At 39.7% G+C, this 17,268-nt stretch overlaps 3 protein-coding genes across 3 annotated transcripts in view; 2 read left to right on the plus strand and 1 right to left on the minus strand.

Moving 5' to 3' along the window:
* The window catches only part of zdhhc3b (zinc finger DHHC-type palmitoyltransferase 3b), an 11,208-nt gene extending 3,409 nt beyond the window's left edge, over window positions 1-7,799 (minus strand). The window contains exons 1-6 of the mRNA XM_058620039.1: window positions 7,436-7,799; window positions 2,975-3,306; window positions 1,891-2,015; window positions 1,149-1,245; window positions 862-943; window positions 592-722 (exon numbers count right to left, since the gene is read on the minus strand). Coding sequence (XP_058476022.1) covers window positions 592-722; window positions 862-943; window positions 1,149-1,245; window positions 1,891-2,015; window positions 2,975-3,277 — 738 coding nt within the window. The 5' untranslated portion in view covers window positions 3,278-3,306; window positions 7,436-7,799. The remainder of the gene's footprint in view (window positions 1-591; window positions 723-861; window positions 944-1,148; window positions 1,246-1,890; window positions 2,016-2,974; window positions 3,307-7,435) is intronic.
* A 738-nt stretch (window positions 7,800-8,537) lies between these two features.
* exosc7 (exosome component 7) lies at window positions 8,538-11,689 on the plus strand. The gene is made up of 8 exons (XM_058620040.1): window positions 8,538-8,652; window positions 8,821-8,922; window positions 9,079-9,173; window positions 9,993-10,158; window positions 10,311-10,381; window positions 10,764-10,887; window positions 10,984-11,139; window positions 11,528-11,689. The coding sequence occupies exons 1-8, from the start codon at window positions 8,596-8,598 to the stop codon at window positions 11,630-11,632; spliced, it is 876 nt and encodes a 291-aa protein (XP_058476023.1). The 5' UTR covers window positions 8,538-8,595; the 3' UTR covers window positions 11,633-11,689.
* A 1,632-nt stretch (window positions 11,690-13,321) lies between these two features.
* clec3bb (C-type lectin domain family 3, member Bb) lies at window positions 13,322-16,246 on the plus strand. Its single transcript, XM_058620042.1, has 3 exons — window positions 13,322-13,579; window positions 13,757-13,855; window positions 15,006-16,246. Exons 1-3 carry the CDS (start codon window positions 13,480-13,482, stop codon window positions 15,410-15,412), a joined length of 606 nt encoding a protein of 201 aa, XP_058476025.1. The 5' UTR covers window positions 13,322-13,479; the 3' UTR covers window positions 15,413-16,246.
* The last annotated feature ends 1,022 nt before the right edge of the window (window positions 16,247-17,268 follow it).

The raw sequence follows: 17,268 nt of genomic DNA on the forward strand, positions 1-17,268 counted from the left end.
AGAGGAAAGCTTGTTTTGTTCAGGAGCTTAGAATAGAATAGAATAGAATATACTTTATTAATCCCTTGCGGGAAATTCTTTCGTCGTAGCGCTCCAGTGTACAAGGTAACGAATATTATAGCAGCAATTTTTTAGTAAGAATAAACCTAAGAATAAAATTACAAAGTTAAAAGAATACCAATAAAATAAGAATAAATTTACAATGTTAAAAATTTCAAGAATATACCTCAAAACTTGCACCTCCCCCTCCCCCCATATTAACAATATATACAGAGGAACAATAAGCCTATTTATCATACAGAAGAAACCTTGTTTGTTTAAAGTTTAAAGAGTTGTGTAAAGAGAAAGATCCATAAGTTTGAATAGAGAAAATGTGCTTATTTGAATATTTTTAATGTCAAATTGTTGACAAAGCCCAAATATGTTCTCACTGGAACCAAAACATGGAAAAAGAAAATCAACCTTTGACATTGTTGTATGTCTGTACATGCTGTAAAAGCATTTTCATGAAAAATCCACTTTCATCATCTACTGTGACAACATTTCCAGCAAGGGTTACATCGTGTTGCGATAAGCGCTTGTTTCACTCACCGTCTCATCGGTGCAGATGGAGTGAACCTGAGTTCCAAACATGACTGCGGTGAAGATTAAAAAGAGGAGACCTTCAAAACAGAGGAGGATGAGGAGGATGACAGTTGCTGGTGGAGAGAAGTTACTGCACTCTGATGACAACAAGAAAGAGAGAGAGAGAGAGTCCATATTTAGACTTTTTTTTCACAATATCTACCCCCAGACACTTGTTCATTCACATATATAGGAAGTCTGGAAATGAAACCGTCACTTCCACACTGCATTACTCACTTGTCCAGTCTTCTTCAAAGCAGAACACAAAATGGAGCGCAACCAAGGCTAGAGCGTGGAGTGATATTAGTGCAATGTACATCTGAAAAACACAATCAAAGACAACATTTTTATGACAAAGAGGAAAAACGGTTTATCACTTACTCAATAATGAATAGAGAAAAATAGAAAAATGGTTGTAATTGAGTTCAAAATACATGCACTACTATAATAAAGTGAGATTTAGAAAGTAAGAGGAGAGCACAAGACAAATCATTGGTGTCGTTACATGATGATTAAAGACTCACTGTGAAGAGGACAAAGTATTTCTGGTTGTTCTCTCCCACACAGTTGTTCACCCAGGGACAGTGGTGGTCCATCTTTTTGATGCAGCGTTTACACACACTGTGGATACACAGGTTCATCATCAAACACAACAAACTGGAATTTAAATATGAATTAAACGGAATTGAGTGCACATGGGGCTTTCAGTGTGCTTCACACAATGTCATACTGGCTGGAACCTGTCTATATGTGTGTGTGTATATGTAGGACTGTAACAGGAAATACATTAATTATTATTTTTTTTTTTTTAAAAGCTGCCAACAGGGGTGTTAACACACTACGGTTAGTGAGTCATTTGAGAAAAATGCATTATCTGAACCACAGGCAGAGATGACTCATGATATCAAATAAAAAAAAAAATCATCTCTTCCTTTCAAACGGACTCCCTGGTGTTACAATTCAATTACTCTGCTGTGTTTTTGCACTTTCCATGCCTCCAGATCCCAAGAAACCCACAGAGCATGCACAGAGGGAACTCCTCATTATCAAGCTGCAGAGTCTACAAGGAAATGCTGCACAGCTTCTGCTAAAAAAAAAAAAAATAGGGAGGGGGGGGGGCAGGGACGAGGACGAGGACAGAAATCCCCTGTGGGAGACTCGCATGAGGACTCTCCTCTGTGAGGTGACTACAGCAGCAGAACAATAAGGTTTAGCAGTGATTTCCCTACAATGTAACCACAACATTCTACACAGAGAGTGTTGTACCTGCAGTGATGAGCTCTGTCAGGCTTGATGCTGCAGCATTTGGGACATTTGTAAACCACCTGTCCCGGTTTGAGCTGCAGGCTTTCAATGAATTCTTTAGTAGCGTTTCCTTTAGGCACAGCTCCCTGGGAGAGAAGGGAAGAGACAAGACACTTTGAAAAGACATGTCATTGGGGTTTCTTCCACATGAAATGTCAACGGACTACTTTGATTTAGATTAACTTCGCTACAGGGATCCAAGTCCTGGTGGACGACGTGTGCGGTAACAGCAAAACTCAGAGATTGTTTCACTTGTTGAGTGCAACAAGATGATTAAACTAACGCAACTAACGATTATTTTCATAATCGATGAATCTGTCGATTATTTTCTCGATTGTCCATAAAATATCAGAAAACTTTAAAAAATGTTGATCGGTGTTTGTCAAACCTGGAAATTATGATTTTCTCAAATGTCTTGTTTTGTCCGCAAACCGAAATTATTAACTTTTAATGATTTCTTTGTTATCCAGAGCAAAGAAATTAAGAAGATATTCACAATTAAGAAGCTTAAACAATTGGAAATCTTGCTTCAATCATGAAAAAAAGCTTCAAATGAAGCAAATGTGTGTCACTGGATTAAGGGCTTGATTAAAACTGATGATATATTCATTATCGATGAAGGTAATCCGGGTGAAACGTGAGGTCTTAAAAATAAACAAATTAAAAAGTTTTAGATTTGCTGTATTGTAATGAAGCTTAAAATAACGACGATTTTGCATTTTTAATAATGAATAATTTACAGAGCTGCTATGTTTTGTGCCTTAGTTATGAAGACACCTAATAATTAAATGTTCAAATGTTATTTTTTTTGTTGGTTTATAAAATACAAACATGCATGGAAATACTTGATCCTTTAATCTTGTTTGTTGAAAAGAGTGACAGATTTTCAGAGCTTAAAATGGGCCACAACGTTCTTATGATTGAGAAATTACAGGAATAAAACTCAGTTTTTTTCTTATGAAGTGACTAGTCGTCATCTATGGAGCATTTAGAGGTGGTGGTTAGCTCAACCACTGACAAAATAAACCACTGAGATCTGACTGACCGGGTCTGTGCACATGGCCCTGGCGTGAGAGGCGAGGGCGAGGAAGCCGAGGCTGCCGAAGATCAGCCCGTTGAAGAGGCTGTAGGCCACGTTCTTGGCCGGCAGCAGCATCACAAACAGCACCACAAACTCGGCATAGAAGACCAGGAGCCAGGTGATGATGCCACACACGATCCCGCAGCTGTCGCGGATGAACCACATGGTGTCGGAGCCGTTGCGGAGCGGGGGCGGGGCACAGTGCTCGGGCTTCAGGTAGCCAGCTTGCCGCTCGATGTCCCTGGTGCGGTGAGCCGGGCTCTTCATTCTACAAGACCTGTGGCTCCAACCACATGCTGCGAGGAGAGATGAGGAGAGGAACAATTACTAGGAGGTAACACAAAACAGCAAATCATCACAGTCTGAAGCTGCAACAACGATGTTTGGGAGTTTCTGTCTGGAAAATACCTTAAATCAAGTTACAGCTTAATTATAGCTCTACCTGCAGTGAGTGTCCTACATGTGCAGTTCTACTAGTTAGTGTAAACAGTCATACGAGTTAACTACAATCTCCAGGAATAAAAAGGAAGTAGAGACTAATAAGACACAGTGAATCAGCAAATTGAAGTAGAGGAACCATTAACTAAAGGAGGAACAGACACTGGCTGGTCTCATTCCAACAGGCTGCAAAAACCCATGCACATGAATTATAATAAACCACATTTTTTTTATTTATACAGCACTTTGTTAACAATGTTAAAATAAATTCACAATGTAGTCTTAAAAGTAAACCAAAAACGGAGTGTGTGTCCGGCTCTGAAGTAAAGGCTCAAAAACAAGCAACTGTGCAGAGTCAAATGAATAAAAATGTCAGATTATGATCAATATGACAGGAAGGTAAAAGGGAATTCTGCTCCCACTTCCTCACCCAAATCATAGCGAGTGGTAAGTGATCTCAAATGCTTTGGACATTGCAGAGGATTCAATCAAACCACGTGGCTTCACTGAGTGACAGACTAATCTCACTTTTATGTCAATTAGTCCTTGGTGAATGCTCCTGGCAGGGGCACACGCTCCCCCTAAGGGCAGGAATGTAATGAGAATGACAACGATGCGGCACATGCGGGAGGAAAATCAATCAAAGTTGTGTCTGAGTTAAACAAATACGTCTCATGGTTCATTTCAGCGTATCACTCACAGACTCACAGACTCACAGACTCACAGACACCAGCTCTGTGCCCACGTTACCACTTCAGACCTGAAAAACCCTCCCACTTCATCTCAGCCAGTGAGTTCCAGTTTCTATTGAAGAGATAAAGCAATTGTGCTTTTTTGTGTCACGATTTAACCAGTATTTTGTAACAATAATAAAAGCACATTATGCAGCATACAGTTTTTCAATAGGAACTAATTCTAAAATTTGGAAACCAGTTTTTATTTCACTGCAGGAACAGGAGGAGAACATTCACCCTTCACTACTGCCAGGACTTACACAATGAGCACGAGACAATGGGTCTATAACTGGACACAGTATTACAGTAAATCATGTGATTGTGAATCAGACTTATATAAAAAAATGTAATCATTCAAGAAAGACAAACAAATCTTTAAGACTTAAACCAGAGCTATTTGGGGATCCACTTTTTAAAGCTAAAATATTGTGACCCTAATTGCAATATAAATCACGACAAGAGCACATTTTGGCTCAATGAAGCGACTTATTTACAGCAATGTCTGCAACATCTACAACATCTGCAACTAAATCCTTATTTTGTGCTTTATTTATTTATAAAACTTAATCTACCTCATGTAACAGAAAAGCAATTACAAACATTACATTACATGTCATTTAAGAGACGCTAACGCGACTTACAAACATTGTCAATGTGTTATAAATGTATTATTTTCCTTTATTTTTAAAAGGTAAAGTTAGACCCATAGCTCATTTTATTATTGAGTCGCCCCGCTGGTGGCTAACTGCTACTTCCATGTACTTCTTGGGCTTCACTTCTCAAACTTAAGTGATGTCCACATCACTCAGCAGTAGTCAAACACAAAAGGTCATGTTTGGGCTCCAGTCATTAAACTAGCAACTTGTGTCGTCAGCACAGTGAAACTTAAAATGGCCTGCCCTTCATTCATCTGCCAAAAACTACTTCACATTCTTGGACAAAATCCTTGTTAAACAGGTTTTATTTAATCAGTCAATCGTGAGGTTGGTGGGAGCAGAGACACTTCAAGTCAAACTGGTTCCAGGGAGGGGGATCCCTTACTTCATTCACAGTTCACTGCATTTAAACAAAGCCACCAAACTAAAAATGACAAGACAGAAACATGTATGGTCATGAAAGACCTGGGATGAAACTGACGTTTCATTAACAGCTGTAAAAATCAATGAATGGTTCCTTTTACAGCCTATTGACTTCTCTCAGTGAACGACTGTGTTTACAATGAAAGCACCAACTGACGGACTCGTAGCAGGGACTCTTCACAGAACAGCCCGTCTTTATTTATGCAGACACAAAGACAAACCCAACAGCCGAGAGTGAATGAAAACATGATACCCCTGGAGTCCTGAGAAATCTAAATGTTAAGTTTAAACTGTGCTGACACCAAATGTATGGTACAATCAGATATTAAATCAATGACACTACTACGTTACTATTAGAATATTGAAAATGTGTAAAATCATATCACTCTATGATGATATGTTACAGTAAATCCAGGCGTCCAGGGATAACATTATTATTATTATTATTATTATTATGATACTGCAAAAAAATATTAGGTCTTATAGCAAATCCTGAATAAAGGTTTTTAAGCATTTGCAATTTTTAGCTCATCATATTTTCCTAATTAAATTGAGTTCAATGAAATCTGTGACACTCAAATTTAAGTACATACAAAAAACAACAGATGTTATTAAAATGTGAAAGCTGTAAAAAAAAAAATACACATCTAAGTCCAGGCTGAGTTGTACTCAGGACATCTAACATGACCACTAGCATACTGGAAATATGACATTTATACTGCACAGCTTTAGAGAAATTTCAAGTTAAAAGTCCCACATTCGCACGTTTTAAATAAAATTTAAAAAAACGCTCAAATTTGGCATGTAATAAAAACTAAATTTCCCATTTGTCAGTTTTAGAGATATTTCAAATTGGCAGTGTCATCAGTGGAAGAGTCATGAGCACGACAGATTCTAATGGTTTAAAGTCATCATTATGCAGGTACAGTGTGAGCTATGTGTTTCTGTGATGATCCCAAATACAAATATAAGTGAATGTGAGATAGAAGTATTGAAAACAACTATTTGGGCATTTTAAGTCAGGATGGGAATGGGTATCGGTCATTATCGGTCTGATACTGGTCAAAATCACTGGATCAGATATCAGACAGATAAAAATGTAATATCCATTATAATCCAAAAATCATATGTGTCACATGCATCACTCTTTACAGACTGTGAAATGTAAAAATGTAAATAAAAATCAGCAAAGCAGTTTAGCCGAGTCATGATTGGGCTGTTTATTACAGCAATATTTAGTACACAGTCAGAGATTTAGGTGTTTAAACTGACTCAGCATAAAGGTGTTGTTAACAGAGTTAACGTAAATACAGGTCCACATAATATGAATCCATTCTTACAAACATTAGAAAACAAACTGCGACGAGACAGGGTTGTGTTGCACACAAAAAAAGTGGTATCGTCCCCTCTCTAATTTTAAGTCATTATTGTGCAGGTACAGTGAGGTCACATATCGACTGACTAGGTGTGACATCTATGACTACTAGCATACTGGGCATCAGACACTTTTACTGTACAGTGTCCCACATTTAAACTTTTTAAATCAAAAAGCTCTCCATTTTGACATGTAATAAAAACATAAGTTCTGGAAAATACTGATACAGTTGTGCTCAGGACATCTATGCCCACTAGCAGAGTGGAAATCAAGTTTTTCTTCAGAGAGCCTCAAATATATTGATTGAGATACAAGATATTTAGTAAAAGTACTGTAAAAATACACATTTAACTCCATGCTTCTTTTAGGACACAAATGTTTCATTGTGCAAATGACTATAACCTATAGATTCACTGATAATGGAAATGACTAGCATTGTATATGATTTACTCTGACAGGGACGTCAATGGAAACTCTGTTTACGCTTCATTTTGTGGAAATTGACTCACAAATGAACGGATTTAACAGGAACAGTCAAATGTAAGTGTTTATACACTTTTGGGAAAAGCTTCATCTGCTACCAGAATAAGAATAATTTAAATAGTGATCTATATCAGACTGACTTCCAGAAAGTACTGAAGCAACATAGCTGTGCAGGAAGTGACTGTGGCAGTCACACTGGCAGCTACACTAGGATATCTGGATTTCCAGTTGTTGTCTCACAGCACTAAACTCAACAGTGTCATAAATAAAGAGTGGGAGCTCTACAGTTTATTTTGTATAAACAATAAAAACCTACCTCACAGTCTCCAGGTTTGTCTACAAAAGTTTCCTGAACTCTTGGCGTAGTTTGGAGGCTTTTTGAGGCTAAAGCAGAGCAAACTGAGAGTGGGAGTCTCCACCGCGGCTCCGCCTGATAGCTCAGCACCAGCTAGCCTCACTGCTCCCCGGCCGCGTAGCAGCTGCTCTCCGCGGCTGGGCTACCGCTCTCTCACCGCCGCCTTGGTTTGGACGAGATGGTCGTTGACGTTTTGTTCGTCTTCGACTACAGCCGAGGACTGAGCCTTGGTGAAGGCCTCAGGTTCAGAAAGGTCTGCGGGCGGTGGGACAACAGAACCCCGCAGAGCCAACCAGGAAGTCTCCCTACTGGCTCCTCTGAAACATAGCTGCCCTGCGCTGAGTCTGTCAGGCAGCACTTTCTCTCAGGCTGAGCCGTCACGATTTCTACAATAAAACATTTTTAATTCATTTTCATGTCGTAATACACAATGTGTGACCATGAAAAAACTACAACAAAAATAATAGCAAACAAAAAATATAAAACATATAGCAAATGGTACGGGCAACACCAGGGTGAATAAAAATATTACATCCTGAGAACTAACATGTGTACATTTGCATGAATAATTAATAATTAACTAATGCTGATTGTAAAAGATGGCAAAATTATGTATGATATAGGTTGACCTTTGTCCCTTAAAATGACTTGTATGCCTGATGCTTGAGGTAAAACACATTTTTGTGTTTTGATTTTGAATTCCAACCAACTCTGAATACTAAAAAATAAGTTGTTTTACTGAATTATGTCGTGAACTAAACACGAAAGTAAAGTCCCCCATTTCTACCTTTTCATATCAACATTTCTAAATGTTTGAGAGGAATACCAAGATCTGCCAATATGATTAATGACTGAAACACTGGAATAGGCTGCTGCTTCCTTGACTTCTATCCTTGCAACCAAATGTTTATTTATTTTTGCACAGTGCATCTGCTCTGGCATTCATTCATTTATTCATTAATACAACATTTTCACCTCTTTTCATTGTTTTAAAACCCGCAGCTTTTATTTTGAAAACCGGATGTGGTGTTTTTCTTTTCATTTTTCCCCTCTGTCGTTCTTTGATTACGTAGAAGAAGAGCGACGCTCACACATGCCTGTAGTGTTTCTGTCACATCAGTATGGCAACAGTAAAAGTCAGCGAGGCTGAAAAAGTCTACATTTTACACGGTATACGGGTAAGTTTGCACCTCTAATCGTCCTCGCACTGCTCTAACTGTAGATTATTTGGATAAATGACACGGCAGTGAGTGGTTTGTGCTCCACACGGGCTCGCTGTGTTGGAGCGCTTGTTCTCCAGCAGCCTGTGTTGTTGTTGTTGTTGACATGTTGATTGTTGTCTTCAGGATGATTTGCGGGTGGACGGAAGAGGCTGCGAGGACTACAGACACGTGGAGATAGAGACTGATGTGGTGTCCAACACGGACGGATCTGCCAAAGTCACACTGGTAAACCATAAACACACAACATCGCATGGTGTTGCAGCTAAATCCAACATTTTGCCTCATAGTCTGGATTAATAAAAATAAAAACAGTGCGAGAATGTTAAACTTATGCTTTGTCCTTTCTGTGCCTTTTTTACTGACTCATATAATCTCTGTCAGGGTTACACAGCAGTTCTAGTTGGGATTAAGGCTGACATTGGAAAACCAAAGCCCATGGTGCCAAATGAAGGATATCTGGAGTTTTTCGTTGACTGGTAAGTATGATGTGAACCATGAGAACTATACTTTCCTTATGTTTTCATTACTGTATTAACCTGAGGTGAAACATCCATCCATCTTCTACCACTTTATCCTCCACAAGACGGTCGTGGGGGGCCCTGTGCCGATCTCAGCTGGCATAGGGCAAAAGGCAGGTCCATCACAGGGCCACATATAGAGACAAACAACCATTCATTCTCACGCTCACTCTCACCCATATGGTCAATTTAGAGTGTCCAATTTACCTAATCCCCATATTGCATGTTTTTGGACTGTGGGAGGAAACTAGAACCCACACTGTTTGCTAAAAGAGCATGAAAGCAACAAGTAAATCCAGACTTTTGTTTAATAACACTGTCCAAAGTGATTTAAGACTCAATATATATAAAAGACTTAAGACTACACATTTATCTAAGTGGGAATTTGTAAGAAATACTGTATCAAATTAACTGGATTATAAGGTCTGTTGACAAAAAATATGTGTTAAAAATCACAAAATAAAAACGAACTCTGTAAAAAGATGCTTTTTTATCACAATTTGTGTTAATATGTGTTATAATAATGCTGGTAGGTGTTGGAAGTGTTTCAGTCAATTCAACCACTAGGAGGTAGAGTTGTGTTGTCTGTTTCCCGTGTTTCACAGTGATGTGCAAACCTTCCAAGTCAGACATTGTCGTAATGTGTTACATTAAATATGCACCACACATGTCTGGAGTGGAGACAACTCTGTGTCTTACTTACTTTTTTCCCACCACCTCAGTGTTCTGTTCCCGCTAATGTTTATTATCTTATTGTCCTTCTTCCGTCCTCTCCAGTTCTGCCAATGCAACCCCTGAATTTGAAGGCAGAGGAGGTGAGGAGCTGGGGACGGAGCTGAGTAACACTCTCTACAAAGTCTTCAACAACAAACACAGCATGGACCTGAAGAGCCTGTGCATCAGTGCAGGAGAACACTGCTGGGTGCTCTATGTGGACGTGCTGGTGGGTGCAATCATACGTTCACGTCACAAAACGCGGTTTATTCCTACTCGTATGATATAATGTGGCTCATCTTTATGTTTTATTTGAGAAATAAATCCAAGCAGATTATTAGATTTGAGGAAGTAACATATCACAACTTTATGTTTCCACAGCTGCTGCAGTGTGATGGAAACTTGTATGATGCCATTTCTATAGCTATCAAGGCCGCGCTCTTCAATACAAAGTAAGTTATGTGTCATTTTATTTTATTATTAATAATCCTTTCCTTTAATCATCATTTATTTTGTTATTTCTGATGCTTTATCACTGCAAAACCCAACCTGAAATATGAATCAGGGCTCGTAATCCTTGGAAATGCTTGAAACAAATATCTAATTGACTCAATACTATGTTTATTAGCCTGATTTTTTGTAGCACAGTACCACCTCATTTATTGCAATAAAACAGTGAAATACTACTTTTAGTTTGAATGTATTGATATAAATGTAATCCCAGCTGTGAGGTGCTGGAAAACATGAAAATGGACGTTGAAAGTGCTTGAATTTGATCTTGGAAACCTGTGATGAATGCGCTTCTCAACATTCCTTTGACGTCGTGACCAACAGAATTCCCAGAGTGCACATATCGGCAGACGAGGAAGGAGGAAAGGAAATTGAGTTGTCAGACGACCCGTACGACTGCATGAGACTCGATGTAGAAAATGTCCCCTGCATCGTGACCTTGTGCAAGGTGAGCTCACTTTCTTACACTCGGGAGGTGAATAGATTCTAAAGGTCCGTCGTCACACACGTCCAGTGAATACATAAACGCTGTCTGTATCCACAGGTGGGCCACAGACACGTGGTGGACGTGACTCTGCAGGAGAAGGCGTGCTCTGTGGCGAGCCTCATCATCTCTGTCACGCACAAGGGCACCATCACCTGCACGAGGAAGGTGGGCGGAGGCAGTCTGGACCCAGAGAGCATCTTTGAAATGACAGAGGTGAGTCCGGTGCCTTCTCTTTAACCATCTGGCCTCCTCTCATCACAGCTGGTACATTAGCATAAGGTGGTTTAATTTATTTTTTTATCTCACAGTCATTGTCACATTTACAAGACGAGAGTTGACCTTGAGCTTATAATTGGCTAAATTAATCGGTAGGCGGTAAAATAATGAAGAAAATCAAATGTTTGTCTTGAAAAGTCTTATATTCTCTCTTAGTATAGTGTTAAAGGTGATGGGTAGCTTCATTTTAACTGAATATACAGTCGTCCCTTTGTAACAATAGACTCCACTGTACTGTTGTGTTAGAAAATCAACCCACATTATGTAAAAATATGTTACGGTGTTGATTTAAATGAATAAAACGGTATGTTTTTCCTGTTTCCAGGCAGGTAAACGGGTTGGAAAGGCTCTTCATGCTCCACTCATGGCGCTGCTGCGACAGGAGGAGAGTTTGGGAAAGAAGAGACAGAAAGTTGGCTTTTTGGGTTAAAAGCACTGTGTGTATGTACATGTAAACATCATTTTCTAATAAAACCTTTTAAATTTATACAGACTTTTGTCTTTGTATGGCAACAACTTGCATAGTGTTGTATGGAGTTAAAAAACAACTCCTATGATTACTTTAGTTGTCTTTATCAGAGATTTGGCTCATGAAAAATACTAGCAAATGTGAATTAATTTGCAACATCTCAGTGCTGGACTTCAGGGCAAGACTTTATTTTACTATTTTGTATTCTGTCCCCTGATTCCTCTGTATCTAAATACACAATATGAACTATTCTTTTGTACTTTAAATATAAGGGGCCATCGTAGAGTGAGATTATAAGGTACTTACCCGCAGAAAAGACAAATAATAGCTAATATTTGCGATAAATGGATGATTAACCACTTCAGACAAAGACTAAAAACACCCTTTGTGTGAAGATAGTAACTAATATGTTAGCCTACACATTTTCTGTCAATGATTTTTGTCTGGAACTGATGTTACAATCTATAATATAGATTTATTTTTTCATTAGTATTTTAAATTCAGTTCAGTTCAAGTGAATTTGTATAGTGCCAAATCACAACATGCATATCTCAAGGCACTGTACATAGTCAGGCAGAAACCTTTACAATAATATGTAACGCACCAATTCACACAATGAGCAAACACTAGGCATCAGTGGAGAGAAAAAACTGACCGAACCAGACTCAAAGATGTGCAGCCATCTGCCTCGACCGGTTGGGGTGAAAGGAAAAATGGGGGGAAGGGGAGAGGAAGGAGAGGTAGAGACAGAAGAGAGAGACCAGGAGCAGAAATACAACAATTGTATCAAGTTATAAGTTTAGACAAGAAAGTTGTGAATTAGTCAATAAATAAGTTGGTGTGCTAAGTCATTTATAAATTAGGTTTACACATATGTGCAGTATATTGCAGACATAAAAACACATCGGAGCATCTCTGTATTTGTCATCCTCAATCACCAATGATGAGTTGATCAAATCTGAATCTCTGCACAGGAAAAGTCCAGACTCTCTGTAACCTTCTGTCTTTGCCACGTGGCAGTAGAGGATTTAAAGCGAAAGTCTTGCAGAGAGACCAGATGTGACTGGATGGTTTCCACCGGGACTGTTGTTTGTGAGTGTGTGTGTGTGTGTGTGTGTGTGTGTGTGTGTGCAGACTGCGGGAGCACACAGGTCCAAAACAAATTCCTACATATGTTCAGAGCTCTCATTGCACTTTGAAACAAAACATTTGATGATTTATGATTATGATTAAAGACTACACAGATGCTGGTTAATGAATGTTTCATTTCGGTGCTTCACTGCTGCCAAAAAACACCCAGAAATATTCAGATTTTTACATAAAGTAAGAGCATTTTTGGCCAGCTTTTAGGAAAGAACGTCTTATTCCATGTCATGTTCTCTCAACAGTCCAGTCTTTTAAAGGCAAGAAATAAACTGACACCAAGTCATTAAGGCTTTTATGCAACAGGCGAGTCAGTGTTTGTTTCTTCCTTTTTTTTCCCCTTTTCTTTATTTCTGCTCCAAGTTATGTCATAACTGTTTCCACACTGTCTCGCTCCTGTGTGCCAGTCTCCACCTGCTCTCCACACCTGGCTCTGGTTAGCACAGCTTCTCCAAGTGAAGTGTCAGGAGCCAGATGACACACACACACACACACACACACACCATCCTCTCAGGCTGCTGAGGTTGGATTGTTATTCCTGTAAATGACAGTTCTGGACTTCAGTACTTTCCCTCTGTAGTGTCGTATGAGAGGGAGGGTGTGAGGCGCAAGCAGATAAATTGCAGGCGTCTCCGTCGCTTCAGCCTCATTCACCAGGTCTGACCATGGAGTTCAAAGGAGTGTGGTGCGTGCTGCTGGGAGCGCTGCTGCTCGTGAGCGTGTCATGTCAGCAGACTCCACCGAAGAAGAAGCCACTGAAAAAAGGTACAGCTGGAAAACATCTGTCACTTCACAGCCTGTATGAGGAATGGCAGGATTAATTGAGACGCTGATATCAAATTAAATAATCTCCATTGTTTCCCCTCACAATCATGCACCTACAACTGCACTGTTCCAACTTGAAAACACATGATGTCAATGTTCTCTGCTGTTTGGACTCAGACACGACCCGGGACACTGCCATCGAGGAGCTGCAGAAACAGATCAACGACATTGTTGACGAGCTCAACCTTCTGAAGGAGCAGCAGGCCCTGCAGACAGGTAAAGCCGAGTCCCATATTAAATAGCTCTATATTCTGACAGCTGACATTGGTTTCTCAGTCTCAGGTCTTTCACTATAAATCTAGGGCTTTATTCAGATTACAGCTCAAATTCCAATACAGATGAGATTTGATTTGATGGTCACATTCATAACTATAAGTGACTTGCATCTGTTGTTTGGCCAAAACAAGCCACAGAGACTCTCATATGACCCTTAACTATAACCTTTCTAGGACATCTAGGAATGACAGATTTTGCATATTGGATTTCTGTGTCCTCAAAGCCCTGAGAAAAATCTGATTTGAGTAACATCTGTGGAAAAACAATCACCTACAAGTCACTTCAGCCTCGTAATGTGAACGTAGCCGATACGAGAACCTTCTCAAGTTGATTTCTTATCCACACCCTCAAGAACAGCTGGTCCATCTCTGCTCCTGTGGCTGTGCTTTTTGCTTTCCGAGCCTTTTTTCTGCAGATGAACCCTGAGAGAAAAAGAGAGCGAGTGAGCAAAGTCAGAAAGGACTGAATTAATGAGTGAAAATGATAATGATCTATGTTCTATAGAAGCCTATTCTTTGCATGCTTTGAGTCAAGCTTGACAGGTTAATTATTATCATTCCATTTGCAAAATAAAGTGGCAAACACTGTAGCATGTGCTATTTGTTTACATCTGGTCTCACCCTAACCCCAACAAGAAAGGATGTGGACACACCCTAAATGACCCTTTAATATTTAAATCATAAAATGGTCGTATTGTCTTTCAGCCATTTAAAGCAGTGTTTGATCTCTGGCATCAAAAATAGATTTTCAAATTGCAGCCAATGGTCTGAGCCATTAAGCTTTGCTTAAAAGTAAACACAGATGGGATCCATGTGTGTGATGGTCGTCTTTGAAATGTGGAAGGCACATGGCAAATGTTTGTCTGATCTCAAGTACAGGACTGGAAATGATTCCCGGTTGTTCTTGCGATCCAAAAAAAAAAACCTCAGTGCAGATGAAAAGCACCTTTTGTATCATGCTCATAGTTTTTTTTTCGTGCTTATATCCTGACTTTTGTTCATATATCAAAAGGGGGATAACAGGACAGGATAACATTAAAGTGATTCTGGAACTGGATCACAGTTGTGTCTTTTTTTCTCTCCCTCTGTAGTTTGTTTGAAAGGCGTAAAGATCCACAGCAAGTGTTATTTAGTCGACCCTTTGAAGAAGCGCTATCACACTGCCAGTGAAGACTGTAACGCCCTGGGCGGCGTCCTCGGCACGCCCTCGTCCAGCGATGAGAACGACCAGCTCAGAGACTACATCCGCCAGAGCATCGGCCCAGACGAGCAGGTCTGGCTGGGTGTCAACGACATGACGACTGAGGGAAACTGGATGGACCTGAGCGGCACCAGCATCACATACAAAAACTGGGACACCACCAATAACCGGTCCCCCCAACCGGATGGCGGCCAGTCCCAAAACTGTGCCGTCCTGTCTGGGGCCGCAGGTGGGAAGTGGTTTGACGAGAACTGTCGTGAGGAGAAGGCCACCGTCTGCCAGTTCAACATTGTTTGATCCCATTTATCTCATGATAGACTGTGCATGGTCATAGCTGCTTTGTCTGTATGCTTGCTGCAGTGCCTGCTACTTTCAAAAGGAGCTTTTCAGCCCGTGGTTCTCAACTGGTTCTGCATCTGGACCCAATTCAGATCAAAAAGACAGAGTCAGTTGCAATGAAGGTATTACATTTACAGAAATGATGTGGCGATATGTAATTTGCAGAATTCCTTGTGGTCGCAAGAAACCCAAAGGCAGGGTTTCTTAATCCTGGTCCTGGGGAGCCACTACTGCCCTGCATGTTTAAGACATTTCCTTGTTTCATCACACCTGATGGGTCTTTATCAGGCATCTGCTGTGCTTACTGATAAGCTGGCAGTTTGAATCAAGTGTGTTGGAGTAGAGAAACATCTAAATCATGCAGGACAGTGAGTCCCCAGGACCAGGACTGAGAACCTGTCTGAGGTCATTTCAAAGATTTTCTATTTTTTCCAACAATATAAGTTATTAGATATTCAAACTTCATGGCACCAATGTCTCTACAATAAACTTAAAAAAGTGGGTGCAACTTTATTCAAGATCTCCACACCTCGAAAGCTCAATGACACTGGTTGAGAACCACTGGTTGAAGCTCAGGCATCCCTTACAAACAAATAACTACTGTAGAGTATTTTACAATCAAGACTCGCAGGGAGTCAAAGCGATAACATTTTGCAATTGAATGAAATTCAACCTCTATCTTCAATAAGAATTCTTTACAGAGATGATTTCAGTTTGCTAGTTTTGTAGTCTCCTATAAAGGTCTAACCTGATGTAACTCAAAGAGGGCATCAATAAAATACCAAAAAAATATCCTTGTCTTTTGTCGTTTTGTACGGAAGCGCATTGCATTCACTTGAAAATAAATTTTGGTTTGTTTTTCGGAATAATTATTTCTGTTTTCTGAGTATTTTTTTGGGTCTGTTTTTCTGAGTAATTAAATTTTTGGTCCGTCTTTTCGCAGTAATTTATTTTTTGGTCTTTTTTTCGGAGTTTTTTCTGTTTTTTTCTGTTTTTTGCATTTGAAACAATAAACGCAATAAACGTTCGATTTATAACAACATGGACGGCTTGTTTAGTTTAATCAGGTTTTACTTTGATCTGGGTTTAAGACACTGGGAGATAGTCCTGTCCTTAAGTCACATAGATGGTATTACCATTAGTTTGTCAACTTTAAGCAGGCACCTGAGAACTTTGCAGTTGTTCAGAAGGAAAGCTCATTCAAATCTGTTAGACATAGCAATGTTTCTCCATGATCAGTTGGACAGATATGGCATGCTCCACGGATACAAGATGATGCATTCAGGCTGGCTACGTGGACGAGAAGAGACGATCAGGAGACTGCTGAAAATATGGGAGTCACTTGCAGGTTGGAGGTTCTCGTGAGAGACTGAAAAGACTCAGAAAAACAAACCAAAAAATTAATTACTCAGAAAAGTTTTTTTTTTTCCTTCAAATGAATGCAATGCGCTTCCGTAGGTTTTGCTTTGTTTCTTGATTGTTAAATGAAAACACACCCATACTAAAGAAGAAGAAACGGCCATTCAGGAGTTCAGGGCGGAAACCGAGGGAAACAGCTAGCCGAGCACATGCTAACGGTAATAATGCTGCGTTCCATTTGTAATCAGGATTTTTAACTCACATACTCAGGGTTTAAGATTCCAAAATAGCTGCCACAACACAAACACTGCTACTTTTACCATTAATAGCATTTCTATTGTATTTGTTTCAAGGTTGTAAACATAGTACGGTTTCATTTTTAGCATAAACATGTCGCTACACTGTGTGCACAAAATACCACATGGACTGCAGCTTTATTTTCATCTGGGATTGCC

This window comes from Solea solea, chromosome 20 (genome assembly GCF_958295425.1).
Source record: "Solea solea chromosome 20, fSolSol10.1, whole genome shotgun sequence".
Classification (NCBI taxonomy): Eukaryota; Metazoa; Chordata; class Actinopteri; order Pleuronectiformes; family Soleidae; genus Solea; species Solea solea.

What these genes read in the sequence shown, in the direction of transcription:
- exosc7 (XM_058620040.1), top strand. Translation starts at nt 8,596, where the DNA reads ATGGCAACAGTAAAAGTCAGCGAGGCTGAAAAAGTCTACATTTTACAC. An exon ending in GATCTGCCAAAGTCACACTG is followed by an intron (nt 8,923 to 9,078) that starts GTAAACCATAAA and finishes AATCTCTGTCAG; the next exon opens with GGTTACACAGCAGTTCTAGT. An exon ending in CTGGAGTTTTTCGTTGACTG is followed by an intron (nt 9,174 to 9,992) that starts GTAAGTATGATG and finishes CGTCCTCTCCAG; the next exon opens with TTCTGCCAATGCAACCCCTG.
- clec3bb (XM_058620042.1), top strand. Translation starts at nt 13,480, where the DNA reads ATGGAGTTCAAAGGAGTGTGGTGCGTGCTGCTGGGAGCGCTGCTGCTC. An exon ending in GAAGAAGCCACTGAAAAAAG is followed by an intron (nt 13,580 to 13,756) that starts GTACAGCTGGAA and finishes GTTTGGACTCAG; the next exon opens with ACACGACCCGGGACACTGCC. An exon ending in GCAGCAGGCCCTGCAGACAG is followed by an intron (nt 13,856 to 15,005) that starts GTAAAGCCGAGT and finishes CTCCCTCTGTAG; the next exon opens with TTTGTTTGAAAGGCGTAAAG.